The 16,823-nt window shown below is 35.8% G+C and overlaps 1 protein-coding gene across 5 annotated transcripts in view; it reads left to right on the top strand.

Moving 5' to 3' along the window:
- Positions 1 to 16,607, top strand: part of PTPRC (protein tyrosine phosphatase receptor type C) — a 126,619-nt gene extending 110,012 nt beyond the window's left edge. For 4 of the 5 annotated variants that reach the window (XM_045982420.1, XM_045982419.1, XM_045982418.1 and 1 more), the window contains 10 exons: positions 217 to 374; positions 579 to 714; positions 2,418 to 2,567; positions 6,917 to 7,007; positions 8,277 to 8,410; positions 9,385 to 9,519; positions 11,165 to 11,287; positions 11,509 to 11,684; positions 13,645 to 13,780; positions 15,496 to 16,606. In XM_045982420.1, coding sequence (XP_045838376.1) covers positions 217 to 374; positions 579 to 714; positions 2,418 to 2,567; positions 6,917 to 7,007; positions 8,277 to 8,410; positions 9,385 to 9,519; positions 11,165 to 11,287; positions 11,509 to 11,684; positions 13,645 to 13,780; positions 15,496 to 15,771 — 1,515 coding nt within the window. In that variant the 3' untranslated portion in view covers positions 15,772 to 16,606. Of the gene's footprint in view, positions 1 to 216; positions 375 to 578; positions 715 to 2,417; positions 2,568 to 6,916; positions 7,008 to 8,276; positions 8,411 to 9,384; positions 9,520 to 11,164; positions 11,288 to 11,508; positions 11,685 to 13,644; positions 13,781 to 15,495 lie in introns of all 5 variants that reach the window. The other variant, XM_045982416.1, reaches the window with a different exon arrangement.
- The last annotated feature ends 216 nt before the right edge of the window (positions 16,608 to 16,823 follow it).

Genomic DNA, 16,823 nt, shown 5'->3' with positions numbered 1-16,823 from the left:
CTACCTTCCTGGTAAGTTCTTGCTTACCGGTTAGTGCATGCCAACCCTGCATGACGTCTCAACGGCTGGTTATCCATTGGAAAGGAGACTGTTACCGTGGTTGAAAAAACTTGCGTGGGGAGTTCTTGGTCCTGCCCCTCCTTCCACTTACTTGTCAGGTAGTTTGCTTTGGGAAAAAAAAAAAAAATCTCAAAGAAAATATTATCTTTTGCCTAGAAAAAAGAGAAAGCCACAGGAAGAGAGGTGACTCACATTCAGTTCACCAGCTGGCCAGACCATGGGGTGCCTGAAGACCCTCACCTGCTCCTCAAGCTGCGAAGGAGAGTAAATGCTTTCAGCAACTTCTTCAGCGGCCCCATTGTGGTGCACTGCAGGTAAATGGAGCCCCACGGCAGGTGCCAGAGCTATCCCAGTCCTCACCTTGAGGCTGGTAGGGACATCCTTCCCTTTGGCAGTTGCTGCTTTGGGAAACAGTCTGTGAGGGAAACTTACGTTCTTTCCTCCGCTTCACCCCGTCAGCTTTTCCATTCCTTTCCCTGCCACGATCATGCCTTCACTTTGTTTGCTTCCTTTGTCAGTGCTGGTGTTGGACGCACGGGCACTTATATTGGAATTGATGCCATGCTAGAAGGTCTGGAAGCAGAAAACAAAGTAGATGTTTATGGTTATGTTGTCAAGCTACGGCGACAGAGATGTCTGATGGTTCAAGTGGAGGTATGAGCCAATCTTCAACCCCTTTTGCTTTATGACGGAAATTTTCCTGTGGGGGGAACAGTGATCTTAAAAGAAATCCTGAGTCTTTGCAATTTTAAACAGTGGGTGAAAATAGTTTTCTTTTAATTTCCTGAAAACTAAATCAATTGGTAAACACCCGTTAGAAATATTTTGCATTAGTGGCTAAAAAGTATGGTAGAAGAAGGATGATTCTAAAATATATAAACAAACACATACATAAATAATAAAATGACAATTACAGGTGTCAGAAAGGAAAAAAGAATAAATAAAACACTGAAAACCAGTTTGGCAGAATTTCATAAAATTAATACCAGGGAAGACAATATAGTATAGTGATTAGACCCCAGATTTTGGACCTGCACTTCCAAGGTTCATATCTTGCCTATAATTCTTAACATTCTGTATCCTTTCACAAGTTTTTAATATTTCTGTGCCTTCATTAAGTCATGTGTAAAATGGAGGTAATGACCTATTTACTCTACGGAGTTTTGATGAAAGTCGTCCAAAGAAAGTATGTTGGCAAGTCCCCGGGACATGTATGTAGCCAGTAATTGTAAGTGATGGTTATTATTGAAAATGTCTGCACTTGACCCAGCAATTCCACATGTATGTTTATGCCCAAGAGAAGCACCTGCAAATGTGCACAGCTAGAAACGTGTGCAAGAATGTTCATTGAATTAAACATTGATAGAATAACCAAAAAAAAAAAAAAAGAAGAAGCAGAAAGGGAGAGAGAAAGAAAGAGAGAGAGAAAGAAGGAAAGACAAGACAAGACAAGACTTTATTCATATTTATAGAGAAAAGGGGAAAAATGTAGACATACAGATGCCCTACAGTGCATGCTATGCAGTTGAAAGTGATAATCTTGGTATCCATCTATGTGGTTAGATGCTCAGATGAAAACCATGAGTGAATAAAATCACTGAATGAAACATATAAGATACAATGTATAGAATTTTAAAGAAGCACACAAAAATGTATAATGTTTATAGAAAGTGCAGAAGTATAAAGATAGATCGTCAACCAAGAAAAAAAATTATTTCCTATGGAAAAAGTAAATGGGGTAAAAGGATACAGTCAAAGTCAGGGCACTGCAGTTAGTGGTTAAAGAGGCTTGAACTTTATCAGAAATATGTCATTTATTTAAAAATAGTGGATTCAAATATGATAAAAAGTTAGGAGTTGTTAAATGCTGATTTGGCATAGTGCTTTTTAAAAAAATAATTTCCTTTTTTATTTTAAATGATTCTAGGAAACTCTTTTTAAAAAATGTGTTCTAGGGAATATCAACTTGCATTCTTTTCCTCTTAGATACAGTGCAAAATTTATTATACTTTTATATATTAGTGAATTGAGTTGATGGATCAATAATAATTACTGAAGGAAGTAACAGACAATACTTTCTGATTTTTAGAAATAAAAGTCATGCACTATATAGTAGATATTTAATCTATTTAGCAAGCTATTTTTTCCTGGGAAAAAAACTGTCATGGAATTTGCCCACATTCTAGAGAACTGTGAGAGCCAAATTCCACAATATTCAAATGTTATAGGTATCAGTTTTCTTTTGCATACATTGTCCCAATATGAGGAAAGTTATGGAGATGTATAATTTATTTAAATGTGATTTATAGGACTGTAAGTTATCAGTTAATTATCTATATTTTTCTTTGGAATTGTAGGCACAGTATATCCTGATCCATCAGGCCCTGGTGGAATACAATCAATTTGGGGAAACAGAAGTGAGTTTGTCTGAATTACACCCATATCTATTTAACATGAAGAAAAGAGATCCACCCAGTGAGCCATCTCCACTAGAGGCTGAATTCCAGGTAATAATTGTGATAACAATAATAATAACTATGGATAACTTTTACTGAGGGCTATTTTCTAGTGCTGCGCTTTTCGTTTGACATGGTTCTCGAATTTGGGCCTTCCCACAACCAATGGAGCACAGATGAGGAAACTAAGACAGAGAGAAACGCCCAAAAGCGAAAAGCTCTTACATAGGAAACTTGTTTAAACCTAGAAATGTGTCTACAGCTCACACTTTTAACAATTTCTATTAAGGTGGTATAAAATAGAGTGTCAGGATAATAGATAGTATATACGTACAAAATTGGTCTGCCAAAGGCAATGTAGCATCTCACCTTTTAAAACTACATCTGGTTTTGGTTTGGAAAGGAAATAATTAGAGGAGTTTATGACTGCTTAGGAAGTTTAACTGGCTGGAGCTGGTAGACAGAAACTAAAGGATAAATACATGTGTCCTAACCTATTTATTGGGCTATTACTTGGAAAGCTAGCTTAGGTATAGTTCACTCACTCAGAGAATTCTCACAGCTATCTCCAAGTTGTTCAGTTGTCAAAAAAAAAAAAAAAAGTTTGCAACTTTTCTCTTATGATTTCCAGTTACTAAAACATTCTGTAAACTACCAAACTGGCCAAATTGGAGAGTTTCACAAGACCAGGAATATATTTTTAATCAGATGCAGAATTGTTTAATGTTTTGCTTCAAAATAAGGATGAGGTGTGGGGGAGGGGGTAGGTAGAGCATCCAATAATCAGCAGGTAGCACAATCCCCTAGAAGACCCAAGTATAGTGGGAGAACCAGCAGCCTGGAAGGAAGTAGTCTTGAGTGGAATGGAAGGGCTTGCTTGTTTCTTGCTCTTTTAGCTGACAGATCAACCACCTATCAGTACACTAACTCTACGAAACCACGTATACATATGTGCTGTTTGGAAATATTTATAAATGTAATTTAAACATTCACATGTAAAGTCACTAGAAGAAAGAGTAAATTCTGTGACTGAACAAATATGATTAGGTTTTTGCCCTGTGTCCAGTATAGTTTTGGGCACAAGAGTCAGAGTGATTTGCAGTGGACATGGTGAGAGTGTGTAACCCAGGTCACAGCTAGTGACTATAACTTAAAGAAATAGTGAAATTATTTCATTTAAGCATAAAGGAAGACAGGAAATGAGAGGAGAGATGTAGGTTACTTGCTAGATTTGGTGATAGGAAGTTAAGGCTATTCTTGTCACTTTTCTTTCTAAAGAGGGTATTAAGCAAGATTATCAGTTAAAAGTTTAGGGGGACGGGAGTGAGTAGGGCAAAGAAACACTTATACTTGAGGAAGGAGAAAGTAGATGGAACAGCTATAGCAAAGCAGGAAAGCCATCTCCCTAGGCAAAGTAGTAGATTGATGGAAATTGTTGGATCATTTGAAATTTATGGTCATGAACTTGAGAGTCCTTTGGTTTTATTGTTTTCTACAGAAACATTGAAAATAGGGGCTGTGTATACAGACAGTTGGGTTAAACCCATCTAGGATTTCTTAAAGTGACTATTTGAAAGTTGGAGGCAAAGTAATTGAGGGTGTTTGCAAATGTATGATATAGTGGTGGATGATAAAGAGCCAATTGGCTGCAGAAGGACATGGGGCACTTAAGGACAGTGGTAAGGGTGGTATGTGGAAGGTTTTGATAGAATTGCACAATGCTAGACTGAAGATACTAGAATAAATGACTAGGAAGAAAAGAGGTAATTTTCAGTAATGAGATGGTTGAAATTGTAATTTTTAAGTGAATGCTTGAAATGAAACTTACAAAGGTAGAATGGAGAAAGTGGATGGTAGAAGAGTGGAAGAAAAGGTCATAGGAGGCAAAGAAGCTAAGAGACTAGAGCATTGCATAGATCATCCTTGTCAATATTGAAGTAATCAAGAATGATGATAGACCTGGGAAGAAAAATTAGGCAACTCTAAAACTAAATGAGAAGCAGTGATCCAGGAATCGGTACCTGGAGCCTCTAGCAAAGGTCAAAGCTATATGACATGGCGTCAGGAAAATCGAAGTAGTTGGGCTTTTTGAAAGAGAAATGAGTAGAACTCATAAGGAGAAATGAGTAGATGAAGAGGAGAAATAAGTAGAAATAGGTAGCAAAGACAGAACATATCTTTCCTTCAAGTTGTGATGTATGTGGGAAATTCAGTGTTTTGTTTTGGGTTTTTTTTTTTTTTTTTTTTTTTTTTTTTTTTCTGAAAACCTACTAATGCATTTTTGGTGGTGTTCTCAAGAGACCCTTGGGTTTCACCTGGTGCACCCCTCCTCCCACAAGCACAAAAGGTGAAGGAACTGTTGGGAGAAAAGCATTAAGATGGATGGCAGTTTACTGATGACAGACCCTGAGTACCAGAGAGCAGAGAGGAAGACATTGATTAGTGAGATACAAGAGACTGAGTTGTATTTGAGAATAACTACTTAGATAATTATTTAGTAATAGAGCTCTAGCAAATATGGATGCACTGAGAGGCTGAGACTGAGGTGTGAAAAACCCTTCATGGCTTAGATGAGGGTAAGTCCTTAGTTTTATCTCTAATAGTGGGAATTGGCTAGAGGGCCGGGGCCACCGGGTGACCATTCTGACAGACAAAAAGTATGATGCTTTCCAAAGCATCAGCCTCCATGAGTTCAAATGGCCTGGTATTAAAAAATGAGGTTTTCTTTCTTTTTTTTTTTTTAAGATTTTATTTATTTATTTGACAGAGAGAGAGAGATCACAAGTAGGCAGAGAGCCAGGCAGAGAGAGAGGGGAAGCAGGCTCCCTGCTGAGCAGAAAGCCAGATGTGGGGCTCGATCCCAGGACCCTGAGATCGTGACCTGAGCTGAAGGCAGAGGCTCAACCCACTGGGCCACCCAGGAGCCCCAAAAAATGAGGTTTTCATTCATTCAGTTACACAGCAATACATGGGGTTGATATGGAGTGCCATATTTAAAAAATATATATACATATATATGTTTGTATGTGTATATATATACGCACATAGATATATAATATAAAGAGCTTACCATATTTTAAAAAAATATATGCACATATACATATACATATATATGTATACACACACACACATATCCCATGCACATATATTTGTGTGTGTATAAAATCCTAATTAACTGTATATTATGAGCTCTTTCGGTTTAGATTATTCATTCGTTTGACAAATACTTAAGAACAAATGGGAAGAAAGGGCTACAGGCAGAGAGATTTTCCAGAATAAATGGCATTTAAACTGATAGTTAGGGACCCTCTGGGTCGCTCAGTCAGTTAAGCCTCTGCCTTTGGCTCGGGTCATATCCCAGGGTACTGGGATCGAGCCCCACATCGGGCTCCTTGCTCAGCAGAGGGCCTGCTTCTCCCTCTGCCTCTGCCTGCCACTCTGCCTACTTGTGCTCTCCCTCTATCTCTCTGTCAAATAAATAAATAAATCTTTAAACCGATAGTTAAAAGGCAAGTCAAAATGAGCAGGGTGACAAGAGAAAAGGGTAGCCCAGGCATAGAACTCACAAAGGTTTAAGGACAACTCAGCCCCTTGTCAGAGTCAAGAAGTTGGTTGGCTGAAGCGGAAGGGGACTATCAAAGGGTGAGGCTGGTCCCAGACAAAGAACAGCGCAGCCCTGAAGGGTTTTTGGTGCAGTTGAATGCTTCCTACGTATGGCAAACTGCTGAGGAGCCTCAGCGGGACTCTGTTTCCTGTTTTAAAAGGATTAGAGCAAGTGAGATTGATTGAAGATAAAGAGACCAGTTAAGAAACTGTTGATGTTTTCAAGTGAGAAATGAAAGTGGACTGTAAGAAGCAGAAACAGAGAAATGCAAAAAGATTTGAGAGCTTCCCCAGCAGACATGATAGGTCTTGTTGATGGATCATCTACTGTGAATGGGAGGGAAAGCAGTCAGGAAGGTGTAAGCAAATGAAGCATCAATTATTTGAAGCATGAGCCAAGTCTTCTGTGAATGCTGTATCTGGAGAGTTTATTACTGATCATTTCCAGTAATATACCACTGCCTTTTGTAATATGGATAATCATCAACATGGGTACAGTAGTGCTTCGGCTTATACAGGACCAAACCATGCTATGTTGCTCTCCAGCAACTCTTAAGTGGGAAACCTATTTTGTTAAATAATTGTATATCTTGAGTTCAAACTCGCCATGTCAAAAATATTAAATGCCTGAAAAATTAAAAAGAAAACTTAAAACTTGTGAACTATAGGCACTGAATGCACATTTCACAAAATTTGATGAAATACTTTTCTTTAGGGAACATCTTTTGCCACAATAATAAACAAAAGCACAACTTGCATTTTAAAAGCTGTGTTCCATTCTGTTTTTTCACCCTCAGAGACTTCCTTCGTATAGGAGCTGGAGGACACAGCACATTGGAAATCAAGAACAGAATAAAAGTAAAAACAGGAATTCTTACATCATTCCATGTATGTAGCTCATTCTATGTTATTCTTTGGTATCAGATAAAATTAAATTCTTTTTTGCATGCACACACACAAATGATTTTGAAGTAAGTTTTCAACATGGGGTTCAAAGTAGGGAATAGCTAATGGGCTATTTAAATTTAATATAGAAAATATTTTGCACCCCATACATTCACAATGGACTTTGGGGGATAGGCTGTATACAGTATTTTCTACCGATTTAGTATTTTCTATCAATTATTTCAGAAATGGGTTGTCAGAAAGATGTAACCTCTGAAGCTGGGAGAAAATGGCCAAGTCCACTTTATTAGTTCTCTCTCATCTTGAGTTTATTTCAGTTATTTGCTTCAGGGTAACTGCCAATAGCAACCATTACTTCCTTTTTTTCTTTGTTTTCTCTTTATCCCTTCCTTCTATCTGGGAGATTGACAGCAGGTAAAAAGTACCCCATAAACAGTTAATCATCAGACTTAGTAGATTAACAACATATGTACAGTTTCAATATTTGAATTCTGTTATTTAAGAATTTTAAAAGATCATGCCTGGTACAACTTTCATTTTATTCATTTGCATAAACTAAAATTAGCATGGAGAAAATATAACAAGCTAACAAACTAGACAACCAAATAAATCGTACTGATGTATGGTTGACCTAGTTAATTTCTGAAGTCCTTCTAAATACTAGTTCAAAATCCAGAATTGATGATGATATAGCTAATCAGATCATTTGTCAGGATATTATAAAGAAATTGAGAAACACTGAGAAAATAGGGACTAAATAATTTTCTTGATTGAATAATAAGTCACCTGAGATACCTATGTAATTAAGATTGTTAATTTGATATTAACAGGATATAAATGAGAAATTAGGTTTTTACCTAAGCTATGTATTTTTTCAAACTTACGTATGTATTTTTAAACGTGTCTAGCAGAATGATGATTTTCCATGGAAAACTATTTTTCCATTTTCCATGGAAAACTGAAGTATATGTGTCAAAGACTGAATGATTATATAGAATATTATATCTATTTGTTGTTTAACATGGTGTTATATCCCATTTTTTCCTAGGAACTTTTTTGAAAGCTGCTTTTTCTTAGATTTCTTTTTTATGATTTGTTAATCAATACACACTGAATTTTATGCAGGGTCTCATTTCATGTACATCAGTAAATTTACACAGTGCAGTCTGTTATTTCACTAATTTCTACATGACAATCAAGAGGATATTTGATTTTTTAAAGAAAGACTTACTACGAATTTATTTTACATAGATGACTTTAACAGAGTGCCACTTAAACATGAACTGGAGATGAGCAAAGAGAGTGAGCATGATTCAGATGAATCTTCTGATGATGACAGTGACTCAGAGGAAACAAGTAGATACATCAATGCATCTTTTGTAATGGTAGGTACTTGCATTTCCAAAGCCCAGGATCTAACCCTTTAAAAAATGTGTTGTAGAATACATTATAAAAATCTGTATTTTTATGATCATTTTTAAGTGATTTTATAAAAGAATGGTGAGCTTGACAATAACTATTGATTGACACAAAATTTCTGTTTTTAATACTATATTTTAGCTTACTGAAAGACTTAAAGATATTAAAACCTAGTATGTTGATACAAAATAAGACAATGCTTACTGGTTACAATTTATGACTGGTAGGACTCTTCCAAATAATACAGATAATACAATTTGAGCAAATATAAGTATTTGAAAACGTTTCTACTTACTCAGATAACCAAATTTTAGGCCAATAAGAATTTGCATATTTGCATAGCTAAAAATTTCATTCAGATTATCTTAATTATTAAAGGAGTCTGTCTCATAACTTTTTTTTTCAGTAAATAAAAAATTCTAACAAGGAACCATAGTTATTCAGTAAATACTTTTTGCATGTACACGAAGTTGGATTTATTTTCCAAATTTTTCTAAGACACACTCATAGAATATTAGTTTAATTCGGAGTTGTCATAAGACTGTATAGGTAGCAATTAAAGTGGAGACATGGTGAAGATAATCTGAAATGCTTACATATTTTCTTTTTATACCACATTTACTTTTTTTTGAAGTTAGTTTTGGAAGGAAAAACTTGTTAGTTTTGTTAAGATTGTATGTTCTAAACTTGATTTCATGCTGTTAGCTAAGTATTATCATTAACTAATATCATTAACTGACTACATATAAATATCACATTGTTTCTTGGTTCTAAGGATCTTAATATTTTTATGTTACAGGACTGATATCAAATTAAGTGACAATATTTCCAAATAATCATTTGGATTGATTATTTTAAGAATCCATTTTAAGAATCCATTGTTCTCTCATCAGTGAGCAAGAGTAACAGAATCTCTCTCTCTCTCTCTTTCTTATTAAAGAGTTACTGGAAACCCGAAGTGATGATTGCTGCTCAGGGACCACTAAAAGAGACCATTGGTGACTTTTGGCAGATGGTATTCCAAAGAAAAGTCAGAGTTATTGTTATGCTGACACAGCTGAAGAATGGAGACCAGGTTTGTACTTCTAAGAATATATATATTTTTGTATTTCTGTCATAAAATATCATTCTCCATTCTTGGATTACTTTCCTGATTACTCTACCTTAGGATTTTTGACCCTTCTGTCACAAAGTTGCCTTTGTTCATTCTTACCACCTTCCAGGAAAGTGTTGGTCTTCGGAATCTCGTGTCTGGGTTTGACAGTCTCTCATGCTACTATTTCTCCAGTCCTACACATCATCAATGGATCATCTCATGCAGAGCAATCCTGGTGTCACTGCTTGCTACAAACAACAAGCAACAGACACATTTTCCTTCCATTTTCCTCAGATGAAAATCAAACTCCTCGGTGTGATGTTTAAGACCCTCAATAGCCAGACCCTCAAAAATAATTCTATTTTCTTCATATTTTTATGTTTTCCATGATTTCTATTCTGGACAAGTAGGTTTTCTGACTGAATCTTGACACACCATTTGCATTTTCATCACTGAGACTTAATTTACTGGCATTCCTATGTCTAAATGTGTCCTTTATTTCCATTTTGATCCTTTTCTTTTAGCCTGATAGAACTCCTGAAAAATTTATCTAAATCCTGCCTTCTTTATGTTCATGTAATATTTATTATAAAATTTTATAGTTGGAGGTGAACCTAAGATCTAATTTAATACCTGTGACATTTATTTGATCTTTTCCTTAATACCCTGGGTTATCAAAATCTCACTAGAAGTAGATTTTACTTAGTTTTAGTACCTAACACATTATCTGGCATATGTTACAGCTTATTTAGTGAACATTCTCATAAGCATGCAACTATATGTCTTTTCTTTCTGTCTTTCTTTGGTTTCATACCTCTGGACATAGGACACGTTTTATTTTATGTTTTTTTTTTTAATTTTTTTTTTTTTTTTTTTTTTTTTTTTTTTTTTTTTTTTTTTTTTTTAAAAAGCAGTAACGTGTTCAGATTTCCCGCATGGAATTCCAACACTCTTTTCTTTCACCTAAATTGTGAAAGCCAGGAACTAAAATGCTAGTTTAGGCAGGAATGCCTATCACTGTCAGCAACTGTGATTGTAATGCGTGCAGAACCATTTGCAGAGAGAACACACTTTTGTGATCTTCCTGCTCTTCAGTCTGACTCTTTACTTAGGTATGGAGTCAACTTACATAAAGCTGCTCAGGGTGTTGGTCATCAAGATACGGAGACAAAACTCCAAAAGATGAAGTCTTCTTCTACAAGGACCACTGGAAAGACAGTGAAACTTCTTGCAAGGGTCATGATCAACATCAGCTCAATCTATAAATTTTGAAGAAGTGTTGATAATAGGATATGGAAGGAAGAAACAGATCTCCAAGACCTACATTAGTGGTGATAGGGCCGTTCCTGTGGTGTCCTGGCCACTTTGGTTATTTCTCAGTTCCCTTGATTCACACAACAACCCACCAGATATTGTGGAATGCATGTCCACCATACTTAAGATAGATTTTAGAGTTTTATGTGTGGCTTTCCATTTTAGAACACAGTAATTTCAATTTAATAGAATGCAGGGAAAGAGAGAGAGGGCAGAGAGAGACAGAGACAGTAAGAGATGTTCTGAATACGTTAAAAAGCAAACAGAACCCTTGTGTGGGGGTTGGTGAATTGTGTTCTTTGTCATCCAGGAAGCCTGTGCTCAGTACTGGGAAGAAGAAAAGCAAACATATGGAGATATACAAGTTGATATGAAAGACACCAAAGAATCTCCAGCTTACACCCTCCGTGTATTTGAACTGAGACATTCCAAGGTATGTAAATAATTTCAGGAGGACGTATTTTTGTTCTGGTAACTGATCTGGTGTAAAAACGAATATAATTAACTCTATAAAAGCAAAGCGAAATCTGTATAATGTTTTTCGAGTAAAACTTTAAGAGTTAAATGAAAGCAATTATGAAGACAGTGTGACTATTAAATTATTAATGGACTGAACCTTACTTGAATTAATGTTCCCTTCCTTTCTGGTTTCAGAGGAAAGATTCTTGGACTGTGTACCAGTACCAGTATAATAACTGGAATGTGACAGAGCTTCCTGGAGAACCCAAAGAATTAATCTCTATGATTCAGACTCTCAAAGAAAAGCTTCCCAAGAATTCCCCTGAAGGGAATAAGCATCACAAGAGTGCTCCTCTGCTCATTCACTGCAGGTGGGTGGGATTTGATAAGATATTCTCTAAAAATCAGCATAATGCTTGACTTCTTGGTTTACACTTCCTATTAAAGTCTATTTACCCTGATATATAAAATGTATGACCACAACAAAAGCTTCTTGTGGAATCAGTCACTCTCAGTTTTGCTTGCACCTACAGAGCAATTTCTATGACTGTTATAGAAATAATGACAGCAATGATTATATTATGGTGCAGTAGTTTTAGTCTATAAGTTTCTTAATACCAGCATCACATCATCTTTGACTCCCAGTGCCTCACATTGAATATGAGTGTCTTTTTTTTTTAAAGATTAATTAATTTATTTATTTGACAGAGAGAAATTACAAGTAGGCAGAGAGGCAGGCAGAGAGAGAGGAGGAAGCAGGCTCCCTGCCAAGCAGAGAGCCCGACGTGGGACTCGATCTCAGGACCCTGAGATCATGACCTGGGCCGAAGGCAGAGGCTTTAACCCACTGAGCCACCCAGGCGCCCGAATCTGAGTGTCTTATGGCCTGGATGAATTAATGAATAAGTGGCAGGATGCATGAACAGACAAGTGGATGGATATCAATTTTGTTTATGCTTATATGCATTGATCCGCCTTATTGGGTCTTAAGACAATCCAAAGGAATGAATGCTTTGCCTTCAGTAAACATATCTCAAGTTATATATTAACTAAAAAGACTTTAATATTATATATAATAATTTTTGACTTTATTAATTTCTACTATGTACACCCTTGACTTTCTTTTTTTTTAAGTTTTTTTTTTAAGATTTTATTTATTTATTTGACAGACAGAGATCACAAGTAGGCAGAGAGGCAGGCAGAGAGAGAGAGGAAGGGAAGCAGGCTCTTTGCTAAACAGAGAGCCTGATGCAGGACTCGAACTCAGGACCCTAAGATCATTACCTGAGCCGAAGGCAGAGGCTTTAACCCACTGAGCCACCTAGATGCCCCGACCCTTGACTTTCATGTGTGAGAGATGCCTACATATCTACCTTAAATAAGAGATATTAAAAGAAGGATGCATACTAGAAAATATTTATGTAAAACATTAAAGTAAATGCAAAATAAAAATATAAAGGAAAATGAGAAATGTAAATTTACTGAGATGCTTTTAGAAATTTCGAGAAAGCTTCATTATTATTATTAGAATTGCATACACTAGTATCAAGTCCTTACAGATGCACGACTTTTCAGACTTTATTAGAGTTTTCAAAGGTGATATTTGTGCAAAAGAAAGCTAAAGTAGGCAAGGTTAAGCTTTAAAATTATATATGTTTCTTAAGATATGGCCGAATATCTATTACATGTCCCTTAGTTATGTACAATAAATAAAATCCTGCTAATAACATAATTGAATCTTTATTATATTGTAACATGCTTTTATAGGTAAGTAAATCATTGAGTTGTCCTCTCTTAATGAATAACCAGGTGTCATATTTCTATTATACAGAAATGTGGACATTTGTAAAAAGCATTAGAGAGGCAGAAGAGAGAAGGAGAGAAGGCATGTGTTCTAGCAATATACAAAATATTTGGTCCCGTATTTCTGACTTTATTGCTTTCTGGGCATGTCTCTATCTTCCCTAAGTCTTGATGTCCTCATCTATCAAATTGGCATTACAATATTTGTCCTAACAACTTCCTTACAACTTCAGATGTAAATAAAAATGCATTATAATCTATAAGGGACTAAACAGAAGAAAAAAATATTTCTGAAGCCCGAGACAAGTATTTTTTAAACTATAAGATTATTATATTCTCAAACTGAAAAAAGTTTCCCAAAAAATGCATTTAGCAGAAACATTTTGCTCTTAAGAGATTGGAATGACATAATTAACAATAAACATGAAGTGAAGGATGCATTTCATCTCTCTCAGTTTTTATTCTAATATCACTTTCTCCATAAAATGTAGTATTATTTTCTTTTTAAAACTTTTCTTCATTTTATAGAGATGGATCTCAGCAAACAGGACTATTTTGTGCTTTGCTAAATCTCTTGGAAAGCGCAGAAACAGAAGAAGTAATAGATGTTTTTCAAGTAGTAAAATCTCTCCGCAGAGCTAGACCAGGAATGGTTCCCACATTTGTAAGTAGACCTCACAGCTGCTTTTGATGTCTTTTGCATTTTTATTTTAACGGTTTCTTCTCTTTCTTTTCTTCTCTCCCCGTCTTCCCTACTCCTCAACTTTTTTCCTCTTCTCTTCTATTTACCTTTCTATTTTTCTTTCCTATCTTCCTTTTCTACTTAATAATTCACATTAAATTATTATATTTTATTTTTTAAAGATTTCACTTATTTATCTGAGAGAGAGCACAGCCTGGTAGAATGGCAGGCAGAGGGAGAAGGAGAAGAGGCTCCCCACTGAGCAGAGAACCCCACACAGTACTCTATCCCAGGACCCCAAGATCATGACCTGAGCTGAAAGCAGATGCTTAACTGACTGATCTTCCCAGGCTCCCCTAGATTATTATTAATATAAATAAGAGAACTAACTAGAGCTTGCCAGCAGTTTGTTGTGGCAGTTCATGAAGAACTTCTCTTCAAATGCTCATGAATTCCCTTATTTTCCCCATCTTGACTCCTGTATTAATTTGTATTGCTGTGTAACAAACCACCTCAAAATTAGTGGCAGGGGAAAAAAAAGCTATTACAGTTCAATAGTCTATGGGCGCAATGAAATAGCTCTGCCAATCACATCAGCGTCAACCAATGTGGATAAGGCTCACTTACTGCTTTGCCACTGCTGATGTATCTGCTGGAGTCTGGCTCATCCAAAGTGATCTCTACCACCAACAGATTGGCAGTTGCAAGGCTTTAGCTCTGGCAACAGGGGTGAGTAGAACGCAGGTGTCTTCTTCTCTGGAGGACTAGCCCAGGCACATTCCCATTAAGGCAACAGAGTTCTGAGAACCCGGGCAGCAGTATGCGAGACCTCTTGAGGCCCAGGCTTGGAAACTGGCACAATCTGTCGTCCTTTGCATTTTCTTTTCCAAACAAGTCACCACGCCAGTCAGATTCAAGGAATGGGGAAATTGACTCCACTCCTTGTTGAATGGGTCTGCAAAGTCACCTTGCCAAGAAGTGTGGATCCAGTGAGAATAGCAAGTGTGGCATTTTGTAATCAAATTAACCTGGGTGTTCCAGGTAGTCTGGAAATTCATAACTACTCACCATATAAGCTTAACCACTCACTCAGATCTATGCAGCTTTAAATGGTGCAGGACATTGAGCTTATGTACAGTTGATTATAAAAATGTCCTGAGTGCCTACTATGTGCTGTTGCCAGTAAGAAACTCACAGTTTAGTGTGAAGAAAATGTGGATATTTATTAAACAATGTAGTAATTGAAATGACAGAGAGATTATACAAAGAACATGGATAGGGGCACTGAATTTAACCTATGGGGATCTGCACAGGCTTTCCAGAAGCAAGTAATTTCTGCTCTGATACTTAGAGGAATGATGCTTAGACATTAAACCAAGAAGGATAAGCCCAGGAAGTGGCATCATGGGCTAAGTCAAAGAAATGAGACCCCACGTGGTATGGGAGGAGAATGAACACATTTGGTGTTACTCCAAGGTAAACTTTGAGGAATACCCTGCAGTCAATCCTTTAGAACTTTAGGGGGACGAAGCCATTTAAAATGTTCTTTTTATAAAAACAGAAAAGAGTAGTTTTCTGCTATCTAAGACTTCCAAGGAAATAACCAGTTCTTGCTAATTTTCCTCTGACATAAAAATAAATACGTAAACTTTCTTTATAATAATTACATAAGCTTTTTTGCTTCTTTCTTTTACTAGGAACAATACCAATTCCTGTATGATGTCATTGCTAGCATTTATCCTGCCCAGAATGGACAAATAAAGAAAAGCAACAACCAAGAAGATAAAATTGAATTTGATAATGAATTGGACAAAGCAAAACAGGGAGCTAATTGTGTTGGTCCACCTGGTGCCCTTGATAAGGCCAATGAAGGAAACAAAGAAGATGAAGGTACTAAAGTCACGAATGGCCCTGAAGAGCCAGAACATTCTGCCAATGGTCCTCCGAGTCCAGGTTTAACTCAAAGTGCATAGGAAAGACATATACAGGACTCAAAACATTGTATTAAGTGTTATTTCTATTTTTCTAGAAGTAGGAGAATAAAATATACAGTAGATTAATGAACGAAGTACTTTGGAGCAATATGTGAGAAGTTGTTTTTTTTTTTTTACTACTGTGGAAACATATTTAAGACAGTCTTGCTAAAACATTTGTACAGTTTTCTTCATATTTTAAAATTTTACCTGTCATTCTTCAAAAAAAATCTTCTTTGTAGTCTTTGGATGTGTGTGTGTGTGTGTGTGTGTGTGTGTGACAGAAACAGCAACAGAAAGGGGAGAGAGGGTGCTTTTAAGTGAATTTAAATGCTTTTGAGAAATTTTGCCCTTTTATTTGAAGAAAAAACACATTTTAAACTGAATATATTAACTTAGTTTAATTGACCTATTTTTTAAATCATGAATTGTGTGTGAGACCTAAGAATAAAATGTGCATTTCTAGAATGACCTCAAGATGTCCTCCTTGTTCTACTCATATATATCTTGTAGTTTACTATTTTATTTTTAGAAATAGACATAAAAGTAGTATGTGTGTACGTAGTTACTACAAGAAAGTTAACTAAATTAACATTTGGAAATCTTACATTCCATATGTTAGCATTTAGTCCTTATCTTTCAAGCTCATTTAACCTAATTTAAAATTTTTAAGCAAGCTTATCTTGTTATATTCATATGGTGTTTATAATTTTGTAGCATGGACTATTTCCTGTATAGTATGTGAAATTCATTGCTTGATACTTTTGACCAAGAATTATGTTTGTTGCAGCTGAATTTAAATAAACATCTTTAAACAAATGCCCTTTATATTAATATTCATGGATACAAATAGAATTTATGCAAACATATTTGTGTGAAATATTTAGTTTGAAACCTGATCTAACTATTTTTATGGAATGCAACACTGATAGGAGAAATATAATATTGCACATGTATATTTTCCATGTTAAAATTCATGCTTAACTTTCACCCAAGTGCATTTACTTTGTTTTTTATTATCCATTTTATTTTATTATAATTCCAGTATAATT

The sequence above is a fragment of the Meles meles genome, chromosome 17, assembly GCF_922984935.1.
Source record: "Meles meles chromosome 17, mMelMel3.1 paternal haplotype, whole genome shotgun sequence".
NCBI classification, from domain to species: domain Eukaryota; kingdom Metazoa; phylum Chordata; class Mammalia; order Carnivora; family Mustelidae; genus Meles; species Meles meles.
Note: the sequence above shows the minus strand (reverse complement) of the source record. Positions and strands in the feature narration are given on the sequence as shown.